Source organism: Phoca vitulina, unplaced genomic scaffold (assembly GCF_004348235.1).
Source record: "Phoca vitulina isolate PV1807 unplaced genomic scaffold, GSC_HSeal_1.0 scaffold73, whole genome shotgun sequence".
In the NCBI taxonomy this organism is placed as follows: Eukaryota; Metazoa; Chordata; class Mammalia; order Carnivora; family Phocidae; genus Phoca; species Phoca vitulina.
The window spans coordinates 7,003,931-7,029,437 of NW_022589776.1; the positions used below are offsets into that span (position 1 = coordinate 7,003,931).

The 25,507-nt window shown below is 39.3% G+C and overlaps 1 protein-coding gene across 1 annotated transcript in view; it reads left to right on the top strand.

Moving 5' to 3' along the window:
- AXDND1 (axonemal dynein light chain domain containing 1) overlaps positions 1 to 25,507 on the top strand; it is a 90,807-nt gene that overhangs the window by 57,426 nt on the left and 7,874 nt on the right. Inside the window, exons 19-23 of the mRNA XM_032393416.1 lie at positions 1,880 to 2,079; positions 3,544 to 3,640; positions 11,992 to 12,102; positions 21,240 to 21,344; positions 23,455 to 23,559. Coding sequence (XP_032249307.1) covers positions 1,880 to 2,079; positions 3,544 to 3,640; positions 11,992 to 12,102; positions 21,240 to 21,344; positions 23,455 to 23,559 — 618 coding nt within the window. The remainder of the gene's footprint in view (positions 1 to 1,879; positions 2,080 to 3,543; positions 3,641 to 11,991; positions 12,103 to 21,239; positions 21,345 to 23,454; positions 23,560 to 25,507) is intronic.

Genomic DNA, 25,507 nt, shown 5'->3' on the forward strand with positions numbered 1-25,507 from the left:
TCATTAACAACCTTTCCTTCTGAGGTGGGGGGCTTGGGTTTTACTACCAGATGGGCTACCAAGTTTGATTTTTATTTGTCCCTCTAACAAACATCTATTAAGCACTTAATTCTCTGCCAAGTACTGTGTGTGGTTTTGAGGGATAAAATGATGGCCTGTGTCTTAAAGAGACGCACAGGCTAATTGAGGTCACAGATGTGCAAACTGTTATAATAGAGGTGTACAAAGTACCATAGAAACGTGGGAAAGGAGCAAATTAAAGCCAGTCGAAGTTAAAAAAAACTTCTCAGAGTAGGTCATGTTTAAGCCTAGAGAAGAGGACTGAGGAACTCACCAACAGAGAAAGGGGATAGAGCATTTGAAGGGTATGGTGTGCTTAGATGTTTGCATTTCATAAAGTTTTCTGCGTTTGATTTTTCGGTCCCAGCCTCCGCAAATAGCATAATGCAGAGGTTCCCAAACTTGACCGGTTCACACTGCCCTTTGTGCCTCGGTATTTTCATACTCCTAAACTAAAATAAATACCTCAGAGTTCAGTTTATTAAGTAGGTAGGTTCAAACAACTTACTAAATATTTCTGTGCTAATAACTTAGTAACTGTTTGGAAAAGTAATACATGTTAAAACACTTAAACAAGGAGGCCTTTAGACTGGGGTAGCCCTTGTGCCTGTGGTAACCTCTATAAACAAACCAAAACCAGAGTCCATGCACTTGAATCTAAGAAAACCAAACTCAAGAACTCTTCATATTCAACTAGATTTTCTTGATCATGGAAAAATGAAACTCAAGAACAACTATTATAACAGCCAAATAACTAAATTTTCCCAAATAAGGCAAACATTTGAGTTATAGCCAATTAAATAATTTCTTTGCTCTGCTTTAGCATCTTCTCTTTTAAAATCTTTTTCCTGGCCCCTGCCAGCAGAATGCCCCTAACCATTTTTTGGTTTTGATGCTGCCTGATTCTAATTGTTTGCTCAAATAAGCTTTGTAAAATTTAATGTCTTTTTTTAAAATTTATTTTTTTAAAATTTATTTTGTCAGAGACAGAACGAGTGAGAGCGAGCGAGCACAAGCAGGGGGAGCGGCAGGCAGAGAGAGAAGCAGGCTCCCCCCCAAGCAAGGAGCCTGATGTGGGGCTCGATCCCAGGACCCTGGGATCATGACCTGAGCCGAAGTCAGATGCTTAACCAACTGAGCCACCCAGGCGTCCCTAAAATTTAATGTCTTAATTTAACTTATTAGATACACATACACTGAAAAAAAAGAACCTTTTATTTTATTCTCCTCTAATCAGAATTACTTACCAATGGAACATATGTATTTGGACATTGTACAACTTCTCTGACCTTGGAACCAGGTTGGACAGTGCCACCCTGTTGTACCTTGATTTTCCCAAAGTACTTGTTTTTTTTTGTTTTTTTTTTAACCACACAACCATCAATAAAACCAGCTTTGCAAAGGTAAGATGTCATCAGAAGTGATACAGTGCATCTAATGTTGGAACTGTGAACTATGTCAAGTTCATGCTGTGTTGATTGATGTCACACATCACTATTACTTCCCTCAAGAATTTAAAATCCCATGGCATCCTTGACAGTTTGCTGCAGAGCCCTTCAATGCCTTGGTACACAATCGGGGAACTGCAACTTTAATGGGTTAATACCCTTGACCAAGCTAAAGAGGAGGAGGAGGGTAGTTTAATGTAGTATAGTGAACAAAAGAACAAAATCAGAGTAGTGATGATTTGATGTCATTAAGAATGAGAGTGTTGTTAAAAGTTGGACACAGGTGTGATTTCTCTTTTTAAATTTGGTATGTTTTTCACTATTTGATTTATTTAAAATGAGTTATTCATGTTATAACCACTTTTTAACAGATGGATGAATTGCATATATCTATGATCCAGTGGATGGTAAGCTTGCTGATTTTAATGGTGCCTGACTGTACTGACCAAAACACTCTCCCAAATTTGAGGAAAGAAAGTGCTGAGAAACATGATCTAGGAGTTGCAAAGTTAGAGCTAGATGCGATTGCACTGGCCAGAAAGTTGGCGCAATATTCCAGCTATTTGAGCAGGTGAAACTATCTGGCTGTTTTATTACTATCCTTTTGAAGATTAAATGTGACATAAAGAGAGTAGATAAGGGCAAGGAGGTAGCAGCAATAAGGGACTATTTGCAAACCTTGAAAGAAATGCTAGTTTTTCTAGTTTTTTTTTTTTTTAAAGATTTTATTTATTTATTTGACAGAGAGAGGCACAGCGAGAGAGGGAACACAAGCAGGGGGAGTGGGAGAGGGAGAAGCAGGCTTCCAGCCAAGCAGGGAGCCCGACGCGGGGCTCGATCCCAGGACCCTGGGATCATGACCTGAGCCGAAGGCAACGCTTAACGACTGAGCCACCCAGGCGCCCCTAGTTTTTTCTAGTTTTTAAACTATTTTCAACACTGCCCAGTTGAAATACATGATTTTAATGTTTTCCCAATGGCTTTAGAATTCTTTTGAACATAATGTTACCATAAGTAGGGTGGGAAGTATATGCCTGTTCGGGAGTGAGAATTAGTAAAAAGAAAACCAAATTAAACCATAAAGGCCCACTTGCTTGCATTAATAAGATATATCTTGCATGTTTGCTCATACCGAGGGGGCATTTATGAAGAAGCTTGTACTTCCTGTGTCATTCCGTGCAAAACTGAATGTACACTTATATTTCACTAAATATGTTTGGTTTCACTGAACACCAACTGAAACATCTCTTTTATTTTATTTTATTTATTTATTATTATTATTATTTTTTAGATTTTTTTTATTTATTTGACAGAGAGAGACACAGCGAGAGAGGAAACACAAGCAGGGGGAGTGGGAGAGGGAGAAGCAGGCTTCCTGCTGAGCAGGGAGCCCGATGCGGGGCTCGATCCCAGGACCCTGGGATCATGACCTGAGCCAAAGGCAGACGCTTAATGACTGAGCCAGCCAGGCGCCCCAACATCTCTTTTATTTTAAAAATTTATTTATTTATTATCTATTTGAGAGAGAGAGCAAGCGTGAGCAGAGGGAAAGGGAGAGGGAGAACCAAGCTGAGCAGGGAGCCTGATGCGAGGTTCCATCCCAGGACCCTGAGATCACTACCTGAGCCGAAGGCAGACGCTTAACTGACAGAGCTACCCAGGTGCCCCCAAAACATCTCTTAAAAAAATTTCAGCCGAAAATCCCTTATATCTGAAAAGGTAGAAGATTCCTACCAAATACAGATGAGGTCTGAAAAATTATAATTTATTAACTAGGAAGCATGTGTCACTAGGATTGCTTCTAATTCAGGAAGTAACTTTTATGGTCTAGCCAATTTTCTCCTTCATTTCCATTCAGTGTTACCAATGGTCAAGAGTGAGAGGAATGGAGGGGGGGATCAGGATGAGGGTGAGAAACTGAGAGATTATTCTCAACAGTTTAATTATTATGGTAACTGAATAGGGATTTAAAACACTTACAAGAGGAGCCAACAATAAATAGATCATTCTGTGTGTGTGCTTTTTGTCCCCCCAGTTGTTGCAAAGGGCTGGTAACAGCTATGGCTCTGAATAAGGCAGGTCACTTAGAAAAAAATCCTGCTAAGGAACTTCGGGAGCTGGATGAGATGAAGGTAATAACACTATCTTGCCCTTACTTTTGTTCTGTTTGTTTTTAGCAGACGTCTTAGGTTGACTTGATTTACAACAAACTACACAAACTACACATACAATCTGATAATTTCTAAATTATGGATACACCCATAAAATGATTATGACGATAAAAAAAAGGAAAATATCTAACACACTCAAAGTTTCCTTGTACCCCTTTGTCATTTCTCCTTCCAGCCTCATCCCCTCCCCAGGCAATGTCTGATCCACTTTCCAACACCAAAGATTATTTTTCATTTTCTAGAATTTATATAAATAGAATGTATACTTTTTTGGTCTGACTTCTTTGACAAGGCATAATTATTTTGAGATTCACACAGATTGTTGCTTTTATTAAAAGTTCATGCTGAGTAGTATTTCATTATATGGGTATACACTATCCATTCTGTGTTGATGGGCATTTGAATTGTTGTGGTTTTGATTATTGCAAACAAAGCTTCAATGCGTATTTATGTACATATGCATTGCTTTCATTCCTCGAGGTTGAGCAAATATCTAGGAATGGGATGTCTAAGTCACAGTGGTATGTGTGTGTTTAACTTTTTAAGAAACTGTTAAACCAGTTTCCACTCATGCCAGCAGTTGTATGCCTGTTGGTGTTGCTCGCTTCCTCACCAGCGCTCGATATGGGCTCTCATCCACAGTGGATATTACTCTGCACATTCTGTTGTGTTCTGTTATGAAACTATCTGGATTACTGCAGTTTTAGAATTTTTGAAATCCAGTAGTGTATTCTCCAAATTTGTTCTTTTTTTTTTTTCCAAAGATTTTATTTATTTATTTGAGGGAGTGAGCGAGAGAGAGCAGCAGCTGGGGAAGGAGCAGAGGAAGAGGGAGAAGCAGGCTCCCTGCCGAGCAGGGAGCCCAATGCGGGGCTTGATCTCAGGACCCTGGGATCATGACCTGAGCCGAAGGCAGACACTTAATGACTGAGCCACCCAGGCGCCCCTGTTGTTCTTTTTCCAGATTGAGCAGGCTATTCTAGGTACTTTGCTTTCCATATATGAAAATTTTAAAATTAGCTTATCAGTTTCTCCAAGAAACCCTCTTGGGATTTTGATTGTGTTTACATTTTATCTATTGATCAATTTGTGAAGAATTGACATCCTGACAATATTGAGTCTTTGGATCTGTGAAGACCATATATCTTTTCATTGACTTAAGTCCTTTATTTCTTTCAACAAAGTTTTATTGTGTATAGATAGGTCTTACACAACAGTTTTTAGTGTATAGGTCTTACACATCTTTTTTTTTTTTTTGAAAACAAATCTTCGATAAAGCAGGAAAGAATGTCTAATGGAAAAAAGACAGTCTCTTCAACAAATGGTGTTGGGAAAATTGGACAGCCACATGCAGAAGAATGAAACTGGACCATTTCCTTATACCACACACAAAAATAGACTCAAAATGGATGAAAGACCTCAATGTGAGACAGGAGTCCATCAAAATCCTAGAGGAGAGCATAGGCAGCAACCTCTTTGACCTCAGCCACAGAAACTTCTTCCTAGAAACATACCCAAAGACAAGGGAAGCAAGGGCAAAAATGAACTATTGGGACTTCATCGAAATAAAAAGCTTTTGCACAGCAAAGGGAACAGTCAACAAAACCAAAAGACAACCGACAGAATGGGAGAAGATATTTGCAAATGTCTTATCAGATAAAGGGCTAGTATCCAAAATCTATAAAGAACTTATCAAACTCAACACCCAAAGAACAAATAATCCAGTCAAGAAATGGGCAGAAGACATGAACAGACATTTTTCCAAAGAAGACATCCAGGTGGCCAACAGACACATGAAAAAGTGCTCAACATCGCTGGGCATCAGGGAAGTCCAAATCAAAACCTCAATGAGATACCACCTCACACCAGTCAGAATGGCTAAAATTAACAAGTCAGGAAACGACAGATGTTCGCGGGGATGCTGAGAAAGGGGAACCCTCCTACACTGTTGGTGGGAATGCAAGCTGGTGCAGCCACTCTGGAAAACAGTATGGAGGTTCCTCAAAAAGTTGAAAATAGAGCTACTGTATGATGCAGCAATTGCACTACTGGGTATTTACCCCAAAGATACAAATGTAGTGATCTGAAGGGGCACCTGCACGCCAGTGTTTATAGCAGCAGTGTCCACAATAGCCAAACTATGGAAAGAGCCAAGATGTCCATCAACAGATGAATGGATAAAGAAGATGTGGTATATATATACAATGGAATATTATGCAGCCATCAAGAAAAAAGAAATCTTGCTATTTGCAATGACATGGATAGAACTAGAGGGTATTATGCTAAGCGAAATAAGTCAATCAGAGAAAGACATGTATCATATGATCTCACTGATAATGAGGAATTCTTAATCTCAGGAAACAAACTGAGGGTTCCTGGAGTGGTGGGGGGTGGGAGGGCTGGGGTGGCTGGGTGATAGACATTGGGGAGGGTATGTGCCATGGTGAGCACTGTGAATTGTGTAAGACTGATGAATCACAGACCTGTACCTCTGAAACAAATAATACTGTATATGTTAAAAAAAAAAGAAGAAGAAGAAGAAGATAGTAGGAAGGGAAAAATGAAGGGGAGGAAATCGGAGGGGGAGATGAACCATGAGAGACTATGGACTCTGAGAAACAAGCTGAGGGTTCTAGAGGGGAGGGGGGGTGGAGGAATGGGTTAGCCTGGTGATGGGTATTAAAGAGGGCATGTACTGAATGGAACACTGGGTGTTATACGCAAATAATGAATCGTGGAACACTACATCAAAAACTAATGATGTAATGTATGGTGATTAACATAACATAATAAAAAAAGAATTTATTATTTTTTTATTTGCGAGAGAGAGCGCATGAGAGAGAGGGCGAGGGCACAAGCAGGCGGGGAGAGTAGAGGGAGAAGCAGGCTCCCCATGGAGCAGGGAGCCCTACATGGGGCTCGATCCCAGGATTCCGGGATCATGACCTGAGCTGAAGGCAGATGCTTAACCAACTGAGCCACCCAGGTGCTGCTACACATCTTTTTTCAGATTGATCCCTATGTAATTCATATTTTGGTACTATTATAAGTGTTTCATTTGTTTTTTTTTTTAGTAAGTGATTCATTTGTAATTTCAATTTCTGATTATTCATTGCTAATGTATAGAATTATAATTGATTTTTAAAATATATTGATTTCATATCCTGTGACCTTGCTGAACTTATTTTTTTTAAGCAGTTTTTTCCCATTTAGAATCTTTAGAATTTTCTCTGTACACAGTCATGGCATCTGAAGATAGGAGCAGTCTTCTCTCTTCCTTCCAATCTGTATGCCTTTTATTTATTTTTCTTGCCTTTTGCACTACGTAGACTCTCCAGTACCAGGTTGAATAAAAGTGGTGAAAGCTGATATCTTTGCCTTGTCTGTCTTAGGGGAAAAGTATTTATTCTGTCATCCTTAAGTATAACCGTGGCTGTAGGTGTTTCACAGATGCCCTTTATCAGGTTGAGAAAGTTCCTTTTTAGTCCATGTTTGCTGAAAAAGCTTCTTAAAGATTTTTATTTATTTATTTACTTTAAAGAGGGTGGGGGAGACGGAGCCAGCATGTGAGCAGGGGCGGGGAGGAGCATAGGGGGTGGGAGAGGGAAGGAAAGAATCCCAAGCTGACTCTGCGCTGAGCATAGAGCTCAATGTGGGGCTCAAGCTTATGACCCCGAGATCATGACCTGAGTTGAAACCAAGAGTCTAACGCTTAAGTGACTGAGCCACCCAGGTGCCCCTGAAAAAACTTTTTAAAGTCAAAGATGAATGTTGGATTTTTTCAAATCCTTTTTTGCATCGAATGAGATGATCATATGAGTTGTGCTTTTTAGTTTTCTAATATGGTGAATTCCAGTAGTCCCCCCTTATCCACAGTTCCACTTTCCACCTTTTCAGTTACCCACGGCCAACAGAGCCCAGCACAGTAGATGGTCCTCCTACTGATGTAGCATCACAAGGTCACATGTCTGTGCCATTCCCCTCACTTCATCTCATCACATAGGCATTTATCACATCATCACAAGAAGGATGAGTACAGTACAGTAAGATGTTTAGAGAGAGAGAGAGCACATTCACATACTTTTATTACAGTATATTGTTATAATTGTTCTATTTTATTATTTGTTATTAATCTTTTACTGGGTCCTTTATTATACATAACATATAGGAAAAAACGTAGTTTATATAGGGTTTGGTACTATCTGTGGTTTCAGGCATCCACTGGGGGTCTTGGAACATATCCCCCATGGATAAGGGGGCGACTACTGTACCTTGATTGATTTTTGAATTGAACATTAAACCAACCTTGCATCCCTAGGATAAACCTCACTTGATCATGATATATTATCTTTTTTATATGTTGCAAAATTCAGTTTGTTAGTTTTGTTTAGAATTTTTGCATTGACGTTCATGAGGGATATTGATTATGTGGTTTTGTTTTCTAATACCTTTGTTTGGTTTTGATATCAGGGTAATACTAGCCTCTTAGAAGGAGTCTTCTATTTTCTGGAACAATTTGTGTAGAATTGTGTATTATTTCTTCCTTAAATGTTTGGTAGAATTCATCAGTGAAGCCATCTGGGCTCTGTGGGAAGGTTGTGAACTACAAAAATAGAGCAATTCAGATAAAAGGCTATCTAATTTCCTCAATAGATTCAAGGAAATGTCTTTATTAGATATAAGGCTATGATCTTTTTCTTCTTGAGTAAGCTCAGTGGCTTTGGTTTTATAAGGAATTTGTGATTTCATCTCAGTTGTTTCGTTTATTGACATAGTTCATAATATTCTCCTATTATCCTTTAATAATGATAGGATTGCACACTCTTCTTCCTGTTATTGAAATTTTGTGTCTTCTCTCTCTTTGTCCTCATCAGTCTACAAAAAGAGTTATCATTTTTCTTGATCTCATAAACCAGCTTTTGGTCTCATTGATTTTTTTTGTTTTCTATTTCCTTAATTTACAGTCTGGTCCTTATTATTTCCTTTTTTTTCTACTTCTTTAGGTTTAATTTGCTCTTTCTTTTCTAGTTTCATATGGTATAGCTGAGATCATGATTTCAGACCGTGGATAGACAGTGGAATGGATAAATACATTATGGTATATAAGGACTTGCCTATAGGGTACAGGTGACGTTCTCTTCTCTGGCCTGTGTGATGTTTACATGACTGTTCTTATTAAATTCTACATATGTATTTTATGTCTTACATATGGGATAGGTCTCACTATTTTTAAAAATTAGGTTGTAAGGGGTGCCTGGGTGGCTCAGTTGTTAAGCGTCTGCCTTTGGCTCGGGTTGTGATCCCAGGGTCCTGGGATCGAGCCCCGCGTCGGGCTCCTTGCTCGGCGGGGAGCCTGCTTCTCCCTCTCCCACTCCCCCTGCTTGTGTTCCATCTGTGTGTCTCTCTGTCAGAAAAATAAATAAAAAATAAATAAAATCTTTAAAACAAATTAGGTTGTAAAATAATTTATGTGCACCATCTTACTAATTTCAGAATCTCTAGGAGATGGAGACTTTTCTAGGAAAAAAATTAAGTAACATTAACACACCTACTGATTCCCCCCCCCCCAGTCCGAAGTCTTATGGTAGTATTTTCAATATCTCAGAAGTTTATAAGAAAATGACTAGGATCTGGTTCACATTATACAAATTCAACTAGAAAATAGTTTATTTCTCATGAATGATGAATTAACTCTGAAGAAAATAAGATTTCAAAAATATTGTTACTATTTTCAAAATTAACTAACTCTTTGATCTGTGGTACAATAAAGTTAAATAATATATGCTTCAGTTTTGTAGCTGGAAGGATCCTTAGGGGCAGTGGTTATGATGGCGATTCACAATGGCAAGCAAGAGCTGACTGTGCACGCCCATTCCCAGCTCCACATTTAGTGATAACATACTGAATTGATGAATACCATTGAAACTGCCACAGTGGGAATGTGTATGCTATGGAAATCAGCAAATGCTACAAATTAGGACGCCCCACCCCACAAGATGGCTTTTGCCAGTTCCCCACTGCATAAGGGTCACCTGGAGTAAACCAACAACCTCATTTTTTGAAAAAGATTTTATTTATTTTTTTGACACAGGGAGAGAGAGAGCACAATCAGGGGGAGCGGCAGGAAGAGGGAGAGGGTGAAGCAGGCTCCCCGCTGAGCAGGGAGCCTGATGCGGGGTTTGATCCCAACCCTGGGATCATGACCTGAGCCGAAGGCAGATGCTCAACCGACTGAGCCACCCAGGCGCCCTCAACCTCATTTGTTTTTAGTAAATAGAAGACTTTTAAGGATTTACTCAAGAAGTCAACCAATTAGATGAACTTAGGACTAGAACCCAATACTTTCACATCCCTTGTTTGATCCTCTTTCTGATATGCAGTAAGACATCATCCTAATCCTTGAATCCAGAATTGAAATTTATCAGTGACACTAATGAAGCCGTGCTAAACTTACTCAACCCCCATAGGCTTCAGTTTCCTTATCTAGAACATAAGGTTTTAGATTGGATTTCTAAAATTTTGTGGCTCTGACATTTCATAATAATTCCACAATTAGAATTAAGTCTAATAATGAGAAAAATATAAGACATATTACAGTTCTGTATGGTTGATTTCAGGAACCTAAGTGGGTCATTATTTCACCACACAGTACAGTTTTTTGATGATTAAGGTGACCAGATCTCCATCCCCAGAGAGGATAATGTTTCCTAGTTTACTCTGCTGTTATTCACTAATAAGGAATTACATCTCTTTTAAACATGGAAGCCTGATCTGAGGTGTTCAGAGATCTTGGTTAAGTGAATGTAGTGTTACTATACACTTTAGGTGGATGAGATCTGCTGTAGACCTTTCCTGTATCTCAGCAGATAAGGGGTGAGCACCTTTTCCAAAACAGTGCTGCTGCTGCTTCTTTTTTTAAATAGACTCCATGTGGAGCCCAGTGTGGGGCTTGAACTCATGACCCTCACATCAAGACCTGAGCTGAGATCAAGAGTCAGACGCTTAACTGACTGAGCCACCCAGGCACTGCCCCCAAAACAGTGCTTCCAATCTTTATTCATTTTAATGGAGGTGGGGGAGTAATATTTTTGTAGTAGTTAAAAGCCCATAGCACCTGGATTAGAGTCCAAGTGCCATGCTTAACTATATATATGACCTTGGGCAAGATGTTCAACTGCTCTGTTCTTCAGTTTCTTCATCTAAAAAATGAGAATGACAGTAGTACATATTTCCATTCTCACCACAAGAAAAAAAATTATAACTATATATGGTGACAGATATTAACTAGACTTATTGTAGTGATCATGTTGCAATATACACAAATATTAAATCATTATGTTGTTCACCTGAAACTAATGTTATTTCTTTTTTTTGTGTGTGTGTTTTGGGGTTAATGCATTTTTTAAGATTTTAATTTTTTAAAAAATTAAATTTTTAATTCAATTCCAGTTAACATACAGTGTTATATTAGTTTCGGGTGTACAATATAGTGATTCAACAATTCCATACAACACCCTGTGCTCATCACAAGTGCTCTCCTTCATCCCCATCATATATTTCACCCATCCCCCCCACCCACCTCCCCTCTGGTAACCATCAGTTTGTTCTCAATATAATGTTATTTCAGTTATACCTCAAAAATGATAGCGTATATTTCATTTTTTTTTAAAGATTTTATTTATTCATTTGACAGAGAGCACAAGCAGGGGAAGTGGAGGCTGAGGGAGAGGGAGAAGCAGGCTCCCCGCTGAGCAGGGAGCCTGATGTGGGGCTTGATCCCAGGACCCTGGGATCATGACCCTAGTCAAAGGCAGGCGCTTAACCGACTGAGCCACTCAGGCGCCCCATAATAGCACATATTTCCATACTGAAGATCAAATGAGTTAATATTGCACATGCTTAGAACAGAATCTGGCATATAATTAATGCCATGTAAATGTGGGCTATTTTTATTGTTCTTGTTATGCAATCCCAGTTGACCTGGTCAGTTGTGAACCATTTGTTGGGACAGACCGTTTGCCCATAATAAATCCAGCAATCTTTCTTCATCTTGTTTTATGGCACTTCACTGCTCCTTGTCCCAATACGACCCAGATCTCAAACTCTGTTGATAAGAGATGATATGATTTTAGATCTGTATTCATAGAGAATTATTTCTGCACAAATCTTTGAACTGAAGTGATAACAAGTTAATTGAATGGAGTTGTATTTAGAAGAGTTGTACTTAGTAGCTCCTCAATAGAAGTGAGTGAATAAATGAGTTGGTATAATCTGTTTTTTCTGCTTAATAATTATCTTTTCTCTTTCCTCAGAGAGAATGTTATGAGTGGATCACCACATGTTCTCACCTCCTTTCTGGGATCAAAGGCAGAAAAATAAAGTTACTGACAAAGGAAGAAAAAGAACACCTATTTGGAGAAGAGGTATTTGCTGTGTGTTGGCACTGATCATTATTCTGGTTCTTCCTGTATTTCACCCCCCCCCCCCGTATATTTCAATAGGTAAGGATTCAGTGACTTTTTCCAATTCATATTCTGAGTCCTCATTTATTTACCCTACCTGAAGAGAATTTTGCCCCTGACCTAGAGCATTGGCAGCTCTTCTCCCTTCTTTCTTTTTTTTTTTTTTTAAGATTTTATTTATTTATTTGACAGAGGAAGACACAGCGAGAGAGGGAACACAAGCAGGGGAAGTGGGGGAGGGAGAAGCAGGCTTCCCGCGGAGCAGGGAGCCCGATGCGGGGCTCGATCCCAGGACCCTGAGATCATGACCTGAGCCGAAGGCAGACGCTTAACCGACTGAGCCACCCAGGCGCCCCAGCTCTTCTCCCTTCTGAGGGAAAGAATCATCCACCTAAGCATCTCGTCTCACTTTCTTAGAGGATGATTTTGTTTCATCCTTCATAAAGGAAAGGATGGCTTTCGGAGGGGGAGCTGCTTGCCACTTCCTGAGGCATGTCCTTGGACTGGTCTTCTTCTGCGTACGCTTCCTCCTCCCCTCCAAGCTCAGTCTTCCCATTTAAGGTTATTTCTTCCTTTGAGCACCTAATCCCAGCCCACTGTCCTCTCTCTTTTGTATCTTCAATGTCTTCCTCTCTAGTAGTTCCATTGTGTCAATATATAAACAATCTATAAGCATGGCCATTGCTTTCATTCTAAAAGATCCCTTGAGCATGTCTTTTTCTCTACTACTTCATGCTCTCCTTCCTATCACAATCATTTCTCTTAAAATGCTGAAACTATTGCAAGGTACTGTAATGATTCCTTATTGTCAGATCCAAGGAACCCCAATGCTGTATTTAACTTGACTTCTCTGTAGCATTTGACCCTGTTGACTAGTCGTTTACTCCTTTTGTAATCTCTCCTCACAAGACAAACATTTTTTCTCCTACTTTTTTATTTCTTTTCACTCTCCTTTTGGTCTTCCTCCACTGCCTGTCTCTTAAATGTTGATATTCTGTCCTTGACTTGCTTTTACTTTTTATTCTACACCCCACACATGACTGTGCTAATCCAGTGGTATTAACTACCACTGTTTACCGAGGATCCCAAATTAATGAATATCCTGTACTTCATGGCAATCACAAATGTTTAGTTTTACTTCAGTCTGTTTGAAGGAGTTGGTTTCCAGTAAAGACTGAAGAAGCCCGCATTGCTATCAGAGCTGTGAACTGTGGAGGAGAGATGTGATGGTGTCTCTGTCAGTGCTCTAGGGTCTGCCGGAGTGGCGGGGCGGGGATGCTTCTACCTACACACGTGTGGGACTTTTATCTTATATTTAAACACTGAAGAAACACCACCTTTCTAAATTATACATCTTTTACAAATGCTTATTTTTCTTTGCTGCCCAGATCTTGGCCAGAATTATTTTGAATTAATCACTGAATGATTTCATCAACATTAAAAGTCTTAAATTACATGGGGCACCTGGGTGGCTCTGTCGGTTAAGTGTCTGACTCTTGGTTTTGGCTCAGGTCATGATCTCAGGGTTGTGAGATGGAGCCCCACATCAGGCTCCATCCTGGGCATGGAGCTTGTTTAAGATTCTCTCTCTCTCCCTCTGCCCCCCACCCCATGAGCTCTCTCAAAAAAAAAAAAAAAAATTACCAGTATAGTTTTAGAAAATTAAGTACCACAGACATGATCTTGGCTACACAACAGATCTATGAAAAAATTAAATTCGAGAACTATACAGAATCATAGAAACTGAAGAACAGAAAGGATTTTTTTTTTTTAAAGATTTTATTTATTTATTTGACAGAGAATGAGACAGTGTGAGAGGGAACACAAGCAGGGGGAGAGGGAGAGGGAGAAGCAGGCTTCCCATGGAGCAGGGAGCCCAATGTGGGGCTTGATCCCAGGACGCTGGGATCATGACCCGAGCCGAAGGCAGACGCTTAACCACTGAGCCACCCAGGCACCCCAAGAACAGAAAGGATTTTAAGGGAGATTGAATTCAGCAAAACATCTGATGTGTGAATCAGATGTATAATACCCACCCTTGATCATTATGCCTATGTTTGAATATCTGAAGTGGCAGAGACCTACTTTCAGAATTAGCCCATTTGTTTTGGTGACCACTGACTATTATAATGTTATTTTTTCTATTGAACTAAATGAAATATGTTTCCTTGTAACTTTTTCTACTCACTGGTCCTTGTTTAGACTTTCGGGTTGATATGAACAAGGCTGATTTGTCTTCCACATTATAGTATTTACAACATTCCATGTTTTAGTGTTTTCCAGCATTTGAAAATAGCTATATTCAACCTAAGTCTGTTTCTGAAATTTCTGTTATTTTCTATTAATCTATCTCTTCATGGGTCATCACCACAATATTTTAGTTTTTGAGGCGCAATTGTGCATTTTCATATCTGGCTGGGCCAGCCCTCCTCACTGATCTTCTTCAGGGGTTTCATCCCTATGCTTGCTTATTTATTCTTCTATGTAACTCTGTAATCTACCTCTGGGAAAATATGAGTTTTAAAGACTGGGGTAATACTAAATTTATATATTAACTTAGAGCAGAGATAATTATGTTGTCAAGTTGTCCTATCCAAAAATATAGGATATCTACTTTAAATGCCTTTAAATAATGTTTTATGGTTTACTCATTTTGCACATTTCTTGTAAGGTTTATGCCTGAGTATTTCATTTTATTTTTTGCTATTTTATTTTTAAAAGGTTTTATTTATTTAAGTAGTCTCTATAATCAACATGGGGCTCAAACTCACAACCCCGAGACCAAGCCAGGCACCCCTATTTTTTGCTATTTTAAATAGGATCTTCTTTATCATTGTATCTTCTAACTGGTAACTGTGTATATGTTATTGATTTATGTATTTTTATTTTATATTCTGTGACTTTATTAAATTATCTTATTGTTTTTAGTCATTTTTCAATAGATTCTTTTGGGGTCTCCAGATATTTAATCAAATCATCTACAGATAGAGATAATTTTACCTCTTTCTTTCAATTATTATGCCTCTAATTTCTTTTTCTTGTCTAACTGCAATGACTAATTCTCCCAATTTGGTGTTAAATAGTAGTGGCAATATCAAGCATCCTCTTCTTATTTATGACTTTAGCAGGAATGCCTTCAGTGATTGGAGTTGATTTTTTGTTTAATTTCTTTATTGTTCCTTCAGATATCTCAGATCTACCCGAGGTCACTTTCCTTCTGCCTTAAGCTTTAAATTTTTCTTTAGTGAGGATTTACTGGAGGCAAACTTATTTTTTTTTTGTCTGAAAATGTCTTTATTTCACCCTCACTCTTAACAATTTTTGTGGGATATACAATTCTAGGATGATACTATTTCCTCCCCACCCATTGATGATACTATTTCTATGGTTTTCTGGATTTTATTGTTACCAAACTGACAGTTGAGAATTCAGCTGTCAGTTCTTTGAAGTTAATCCCTCTCTTCTCTTTGGCTACTTTTAATATCTTTATGTCTTTCTGTTGAATCACAGATCTGTACCTCTGAAACAAATAATGCAATATATGTTAAAAAAAAAAAAAAGAAGAAGATAGTAGGAGGGGAAGAATGAAGGGGGGGAAATCAGAGGGGGAGACGAACCATGAGAGATGATGGACTCTGAAAAACAAACTGAGGGTTCTAGAGGGGAGGGGGGTGGGAGGATGGGTTAGCCTGGTGATGGGTATTAAAGAGGGCACGTTCTGCATGGAGCACTGGGTGTTATGCACAGACAATGAATCATGGAACACTACATCAAAAACTAATGATGTAATGTATGGTGATTAACGTAACAATAAACAAGTAAAAAAAAAAGATCTTTATGTCTTTGGCATTTTGCAGTTTCACTCTGATATATGTGGGTGTGGAATTCCTTTTCTTTTTAAATTTTGCTGGGGATTCTTTTGGTTTCCTAAATCTTTGACTTGGTATCTTTCATTAGATATGGAAAAGTCTGTTATCTCTTCAAATATTGTCTCTACTATGTTTGCTCTCTCCTTTCTTTCTGGAACTCTGAATGGATATATATTGAAATCTATCCCCATGTCTTTTAACCTTACTTCATATTTTTCTTTGCTTCTGCATTGCATCCTGAATAATTTCTTCTGGTTTACCTTCCTGTTCACTAATCTTCTATTAAATCTTTCTGTTCAGTTTTTAAATTTAATTGTTAAAGTTCTATTTGGTTCTTTTTCAAGTCTGATCATTCTTGTAATCTTTCTCTCTTTATTCATATTTTTAATCTCTTCTTTAAACAGGTTAAATATAACTTTGTAGTTATATTTTGGTAATTCTAATATATATCTGTATAAGAATGTTAATTATAGGGCGCCTGGGTGGCTCAGTTGGTTAAGTGACTTGTCTTTGGCTCAGATTATGATCCCAGGGTCCTGGGATCGAGTCCCACATCGGGCTCCCCCTGCTCTGTGGGGAGCCTGCTTCTTCCTCTGCCTCTGCCCCTCCCCCCTGCTCATGTTCTCTTTCTGTCACATAAATAAATAAATAAAATCTTAAAAAAAAGAATGTTAATTATAAAACTGGACAGCTACATGCAAAAGAATGAAACTGGACCACTTTCTTACACCATACACAAAAATAAATTCAAAATGGATTAAAGACCTAAATGTGAGACCTGAAACCATAAAACTCCTAGCAGAGAGCACATGCAGTAATTTCTCCAAAATCCACTGTAGCAACATTTTCATAGATACGTCTTCTAAGGCAAGGGAAACAAAAGCAAAAATAAACTATTGGGACTACATCAAAATAAAAAGCTTCTGCACAGCAAAGGGAACAATCAACAAAACTAAATGAGAAGTACTGAACGGGAGAAGATATTTGCAAATGACATATCTGATAAAGGGTTAGTGTCCTAAATATATAAAGAACTATAATTCAATGCCAAAAAACCAAATAATCCAATTAGAAAATGGGCAGAAGACATAAACAGACATTTCTCCAAAGAAGACATCCAGATGTCCAACAGACACATGAAAAGATGCTCAACTTGACTCATCATCAGGGAAATGCAAATCAAAACCACAATGGGATATCACTTCACACTTGTCAGAATGGCTAAAATAAAAAACACAAGGAATAAGAAGTGTTGGCAAGGATGTGGAGAAAAAGGAACTCTTGTGCCCTGCTAGTAGGAAGGCAAACTGGTGCAGCCACTGTGGAAAACCGTATGGAGGTTCCTCAAAAAGCAAGACTTAAGGTTCCTTAAAAACAAGACTACTATGTGATCCAGTATTCCCACTACTGGGTATTTAACCAAAGAATATGAAAACACTAACTCGAAAAGTTATATGAACCCCTATGTTTATTGCAGCATTATTTATAATAGCCAAACTATGGAAGCAGCCCAAGTGTCCATCGATAGATGAATGGATAAAGATGATGTGGTACATACACACACACACACACACACACACACACACACACACACACAGAGGAATATTACTCAGCCATAAAAAAGAATGAAATCTTGCCATTTGCAACAACATGGATAAATCTAGAGAGTATAATGCTAAGTGAAATAAGCCAGTCAGAGAAGGATAAATACCACATGATTTCACTCTTACGTGAAATTTAAGAAACAAATGAACAAAGGAAAAAGAGATTAAAAAACAGATTGTTAATTATAGAGAACAAACTGATAGGTGTCAGAGGGGAGGTGGGTCGGTGGGGAATGGGTGAAATAGGTGAAGGGGATTAAGAGTACACTTATCACGATGAGTACTGAGTAATGTATAGAATTGTTGAATCACTATATTGTAATATAACACTGTATGTTAATTATACTGGAATTAAATAAATAAATAAAAAAGAATGCTAAATACAGCATTATTTATAGTAGCAAAATACAGATCTTCCTTGACTTATGTTGGGGTTATGTCCCAATAAACCCATTGTAAGTTGAAAATATTGTAAGTCGAAAATGTATTTAATACATTTAACTTACCCCACATCATAGCTTAGCCTGGCCTATCTTCAACGTGCTTTGAACACTTACATTAGCCTACAGTTGGGTAAAATCATCTAACACAAAGACCATTTTATAAGAAAATGTTGAATATCTCATGTAATTTATTTTTTTGTTCATTTTAAAAATTTATTTATTTGAGGGGAGGAGAGGCAGAGGGAGAGAATCTTTCAAACAGACTCACTGCTGAGTGTGGAGCCCGACCCCAAGACCCCTGAGGTCATGACCTAAGCGGAAACCAAGAGTCCATGCTCAACCAACTGAGTCACGCAGGTGCCGCTGAATAGCTCATGTAATTTATTGAATACTGTATTGAAAGTGAAAAACAGAATGGTTGTAAGTGTATCAGTTGGTTACTCTTGTGATCATGAGGCTGACTAGAAGTTGTGGGTCACTGCCACTGCCCAGAATCATGAAAGAGAGTTGAACCACGTATTGTTAGCCTGGGAAAAGATTAAAATTCAAAATTCAAATGACAGTTTCTACTGAATGTGGATCATTTTTGTACCATTGTAAAGTTGAAAAAATTTTAAGTCAAACCATCATAAGTCAGGGACCATCTGACTTACAGTTTATACCATAATTTATTTATGCATTTTCCTATTGTAGACATTGAACTTACTATTAGCTTGTTTTATACACGTCATTGCCATAAACTGAAGGACATTTTTCAGTCAGTATTTGTGTAGACTCGTTTGAGGTATTCAACACTGTTGAATCCTTCTTTCTCTTCTTTTGACTTTCCTGGTGGCTTTGTCAGACTTCTGACACAACTTCTGGCCTTCTGTGCAGACTTGTCTTTCTTCCCTAGTCTTGTATGTGACTAAGTTCCTGTTCTAAGCCCTCATCCTCCAGCAACTTCACAACTTCTCCTTTGGTGATATAATTTACTTTCTTGGCTTCAACTAAATGCAGATAACTGTTAAATGATTATCTTTAGCCCAAATGCCTCCATCTAAACTCTATATCTGTGTATTTAGCTACTTACTGAATATTTCCACTTAGATATATTAGTGGTACCTTAAAGTCACATAGCCTAGTCTGAACTCATCTATTTTCCCAAAGCTCCTTATGCAACTTTGTTCATTTTCTCTGTGAATGGCATTATCATCTATGTAGTGGCCTAAACCATTCACCAGGTATCATTCAAGATGCTTCCTTTCCCTAGGCATCCGATATCAATCTAATCACTCCAGCACTGAGAGTTAACTCCTAAATATCTCTTGAATCCTTCTCCTCCTCTTCATTCCTGCAACCCTATGTTGTTCATTCTCTACTCTTGTCTTTTCTTCTTCCCACTCTTCCTCCCTCTCTCCCTTCTTTCTCTTTAAATCTACTCTCCTGCTGCTAGAGTGATTGTTTTAAAATGCAAAACAGATCAATTTATTAGTACTTCATTGCCTTCAGGATAAAATCCAGTTTCTCTGGAATGACACTCTAGCCCTTCCTCTATGACTGTGCTCCTGTCCATCTGCCCCTAAGTTTCTGTCCTACTAACTACTTTTGTTCTCAAGAGCCAGTCATGCCCATGCATCATCCTTTGCCTAGAATCGTGCTTTTTTCCCTTACTCATCCTTCAAGAAGAAACTGAGACATTATGTCCTCCAGGAAACCTTCCTGACCAATCCTCTCTTTCCACTACCACATCCACTACCACATCCATTACCATAGATTAGGTGCTCCTACCATGTGACTATATGTATCCATAGCATTTTCTTGTCCACTAAATTGTTAAGCTTCTTAAGACAGGGGCTATTCTTTTTTTAAAATTTAAATTCAATTAATTAACTTACAATGTATTATTTGTTTCAGGGGTACAGGTCTGTGATTCATCAGTTTATATAATACCCAATGCTCATTACAACACATACCCTCCCCAATGTCCATCACCCAGTTACCCCATTCCCCTACTCCCCTCCCCTCCAGCAAACCTCAGTTTGTTTCCTATGATTAAGAGTCTCTTATGGTTTTTCTCCCTCTCTGGTTTCCTCTTGTTTCATTTTTTTCCTCTCTTCCCTGTGATCCTCTGCTTTGTTTCTTAAATTTCACATATCAGTGAGATCATATGATAATTGTCTTTCTCTGATTGACTTATTTCCCTTAGCATAATACCCTCTAGTTCCATCCATGTCGTTGCAAATGGCAAGATTTCATTTTTGATGGCTGTGTAATATTCCACTATCTATCTATCTATCTATCTATCTATCATCTATCTATCTATTTATATATCTATCTATCTCATATCTTCTTTATCCATTCATCTGTCAATGGACGTCTGGGTTCTTTCCATAGTTTGGCTATTGTGGACATTGCTGCTATAAACACTGGGGTGCAGGTACCCCTTTAGATCACTAAATTACCACTAGATAATTTAGATAGTTATCTTTGGGGTAAATTCCCGTAGTGCAATTGCTGGGTCATAGGAGGACAAGGGCTATTCTTTTTTTTTTTTTTTTCTTATTATTATGTTATGTTAATCACCATACATTACATTATTAGTTTTTGATGTAGTGTTCCATGATTCATTGTTTGCTTATAACACCCAGTGCTCCATGCAGAACGTGCCCTCTTTAATATCCATCACCAGGCTAACCCATTCTCCCACCCTCCTCCCCTCCAGAACCCTCAGTTTGTTTTTCAGAGTCCATCGTCTCTCATGGTTCGTCTCCCCCTCCAATTTCCCCCCCTTCATTCTTCCCCTCCTGCTATCTTCTTCTTCTTCTTTTTTTTTTTTTTTAACATATAATGTATTATTTGCTTCAGAGGTACATATCTGTGATTCAACAGTCTTGCACAATTCACAGCGCTCACCATAGCACATACCCTCCCCAATGTCTATCTTCCAGCCACCCCATCCCTTCCACCCCCCACCACTCCAGCAACCCTCAGTTTGTTTCCTGAGATTAAGAATTCCTCGTATCAGTGAGGTCATATGATACAGGACAGGGTCTATTCTTATTACCCTTTTTGTCATTATCCCTAGCACAGTGTCCAGTTGCAAGATTAATGCTCACTAAATTTTTGAATGAATAATTAGTATATACTAAAAATTATTAATATACACTAAACTATAATTGTAGTATTGTTTTATCTCACAGGATTTTATAAAAGAATTAATTGAACCTGACATAGACAGGCCTTCTAGAGAGGAGGAAGAAGAAAGTATGGAGGATAATTTTAAGATGCAAAGGGAAGAAGAGGAGGTAAGATGATTTAGTATTATATTTTCCTTTCCCTTTATATTTTTAAGGAATATATATATAGGTACTGAGGTGCCTGGATGGCTCAGTTGGTTAAGCATCTGACTCTTGATTTCAGCTCAGGTCATGATCTCAGGGTCATGAGATCAAGACCCGTGTTGGGCTCCACGCTCAGTGCAATCTGCTTGAGATTCTCTCTCTCTCTCCTTCTCCCTCTGCCCCTCCCCTCACTCACATTCTCTAAATAAATAAATAAATAAATAAATAAATAAATAAATAAAATAAAATAAAAAAAGAATATATATAGGTACTATTGAAAATAGAAATAGGTCATCTGGAATGAACACCCTAGCTCCCTTCCTTTCTTCGTATAGATTTAACCATACCTGAGATACCCTTGTCTCTTTATTTTCCAAGGTAGGGGTGTCCTTTTCCTTTTCAAAATCTAGTCACTTCCCATCAGCCTCATTCACCCCTGTACTCCTATTACCTACACAATCTACCTCTCATCCTGATGCTGTTTCTTTGTCCTTTCATTACCAGATTTTTCAAATAGTAATTTAAACTCTATGTGTTTACTTTTTCTTCTTTTTTTTTTTTTTTAAGTAGGCTCCAACATGGGGCTTGAACTCATGACTCTGAGATGAAGACCTGAGCTGAGATCAAGAGTCAGATGCTCAACTGTCTGAGCCACACAGGCGCCCCTGTGTCCACTTCTTCAGTTCCCATTCTGGGCTACCTTTCCCCTCCTCCCAGACCCATCTCCACATCTCCTTTCTCCTTACCTTGTCTGTATGCCTGCGGGACATTCGTAGTAATAAAACCCTTCCTGGGGTACTTATAATAATAATAATAACAATCCTAAAAATACAATGATAACTACCAGTAACTGAGTCCCTACTGTGAGCTACATGTTCTGCATGTGTTACCTCTCATCTATACCACACAACTTCAAGGTAAAAATTATTGCCCCATTTTACAGATAAGAAAACTGAAGCTCAGAAAGGTCGACTTGACTTACCCTAAGTCAGAAAACTGTGAGTGGCAGAACCAGTGTTCAAACCTAGATTAGTCTGGCATAAGAACCCTTGCTGATTCCTGGATTGACTACTACTGTCCTTGGCTCTCGGAACTCAAGATCACCTAACACTCTCTAGACTGTCTTAACTTCCTTCCCTGATGTTTCTTCTCTGTGAATAGTTTAAATGTTGGCATGATCCCAGGCTGTGACCTAGGTCCTCTAGACCCGCTGTACATACTAGACAGCAGAAGAAAAATGTACGACAGCTAAGCTGCTTTTCGCCAGCATTTTCTGTTTTATTTCGGTACAGTGCTTGGCATATAGAAGGCACAAAATAAATGGGAAACAGTGTTATTTGGGCACTAAATTCCATTGTACCTTTTAAATGTGTAATGCATTCCCTCTTTTCCTCCTCTTGTGGCCTTAGTTCTGGCCCTTTCCTCTCTATGTTACAAAGTCTTGTTCGGTCTTCAGGTATCACTTTCTCTGTAAAAACTTCCCTGAATGTCGAGGCAGAATTCAGGGCCCTTTTCTGGGTGCACAGAGCTTTTGGAACACACCTCTTTGCCAACATCAATCATGCATACCATAATTATTTTCTGGTCCATCTCTCCTAATGTGCTGTGAATTCCTGGGTCTGGAAGACATCCTTTTTTTTTTTTTTTAAGATTTTATTTATTTATTTATTTATTTGAGAGAGAGAGAGAGAGAGAGAGAGAGAGAAACAGCATGAGAGGGGATAGGGTCAGAGGGAGAAGCAGGCTCCCCGCTGAGCCGGGAGCCCGATGTGGGACTCGATCCCAGGACTCCGGGATCATGACCTGAGCCGAAGGCAGTCGCTTAACCAACTGAGCCACCCAGGCGCCCTGGAAGACATTCTTCTTGTTTCTCTCACTGTTGTTTACCCTGGTCTCCACTTCCCCATCCCCACTGATTTCTCACACAGTGTTTGCTGTAAGTCTTTGAAAATGCTTGTTGAATGACTAATGCAAATTGAAGATTAAAGCTTCAGACATTGCTCTGGGGAACTTGCCATGCCTCTGGGTCACACACCAGCTCTGCTAACAGGTCCTTTGTGTTTCTGTGCCCTAGAAGCCTTCAACATCCAAGGAGGAGGAAAAACTCATTAGAGTAATTGAAAAAGATGAAAATATTCATTCCAAACCTCTATTTGAAGCAAATATATTCTCTTCCTGGGTATGTATCTGAAACACAAGTAGGAAATTCAAAACCAGAGAAAAAAGCTAAGAAATTTAACATAATGTAAAAATGATATGGATTTAACATAACTTTTAGCTCCAGGAGGGCCAGGAGCTCCTATATAATGCATTTTTCAGATTTTTTTTTTTTCTTCCCAGCATCATCTCTGGAAAACTCTTGTTTTTCACCTTAACTTTATAAAAAACGTCTCATTCTTTTCTTTAAACCTCATTTTAAAATTAGTATTTCATTGCCCTCCTTAATTTAACAATATCTCGGTCAAAATTTGACCTATTTTTTAAATAAATTCATTCAGCAGACTCTATTGAGAACTGTGATAAGCATATACCTCTGACCACAAGAATTATTGGGAAATTGGAAACCTTTAGAAACTCAGCAGGAAAACCGATTTAAAATTCTTCCACAGAAAGTTCTAGGACTATGGTAGACTTAAGTCAGTCCTAGATTTCAGTTCTAGATTGATATGTGTCTCTATAAAAGATGTCATGCCTTAATCCCATTAATCCCCTGAAATGGTATATAGCATTTTGCATGTATGTTTATACTGTGTGTTTCCTGGGGGGTGGGGGGGGTGCCAGAAATCCATAGACTTAGTCCAGTTTCTCAGCCCCAAAGTTAAGAACCATGTCACTGTTAGAGATCTGATCCGCCTGAGTAGGCAGTGGTGTGTGGAGGGGTGGGAGCCGTAGGGAGGGTGGCGGCGGACCACAGCAGGATGACTGAGGCAGAGGTGTGGCCCAAAGGAGACGCAGATTGCGGGGATGTGTGTCTAGGGAGCTGCAAACTGGAGTGAGAGTAGCGCTGAGAGGGGTTGCAATCACTTTCTCCCCAAGTAATGCCTTTTCAATAAGTTTTTCATATAATATATTAATCTGTCAGTCTTTAAGACTGGATGAAGCAAGGAGGTAAGAGTAAGCAGGGCCATGAGCCATGTAAGGAAAAGGGAAATAAAGGGTAGCACCATTTAATCTGCTTGATGGCCCCTAATCCTACCCAAGGCCTTCCTGCTTCAGTGTTTCTCCCCTGCTGTGCCATCCAGGCAAGGAGTCAGGGTCAGACCTCCCCGATGATCCTCAAGCCAGGCAGGAAGCTGGCAGGAAAACAGCCTGTAACCGGTGTGTGTGTGTGGGGGGGGGGGGGGTGGGGGGGGTTGTTTTTGATGGTGGCGGTCTCCTGCTCGAGGATGCTGCCTTTCCAGCTGACATGGTGTGGTAGCACGTGACTAGCTCACGTGAGGACAGTGTGGCCCAGAAACTCTATCTCTGGGCTCTGGAAGTTTGCTAATGCTGCTACTCTAGATCACTGAAGATCGAACTGTTTACGTTCTCAGTGACCATAAGGTCTGGGGCATGGACCCACATGGCAGCCGGTATATAGTTACTTGTGACTTCCTGGAGGTAAAGAAGAATCACGTTCATCCTATGGGATGGCAGCTTGAACACTCACAGGCAGAAAGGGATCACCGGGTGCCCAAACAGAAGGGACCTAATTGTGCTAGGCCAGCAGAGACAAAGTTGGTATTTGGGGATGTGAGTGCCCAGAGAATGAAGATTCCTTGAATTGGCTTGTGAGGTCAGAGATGTGGGGCAGAGTTGGGGCTGGGGAAGGGCTGTCTTGATTTAGACTGCGCTGCAGGCCAGGAGGAGCTGGGGGGGAGGGGGGCGCCTGAGCTCTGTACACTTGTCATTCACGAAAGTCCTGGCGCTCTCTGAGGGCACTTTAAGGTTTCAAAACTTTTATTGTAGGTTTTTCTTGTGCTTTTGTTTGCTCATTTTTTTCCTTTATTTGTTTATTTTTGGGCAGACAGCCTCTGGTCCTAAGGACATAAATACCATTTCGCAGGGATACCAGACCTTTCAGGCAGCGGCACTCCCCCGCTGGTCTAAAAACACAGCTCCCAGGAGGCAGTCCATTTGATTAGCAC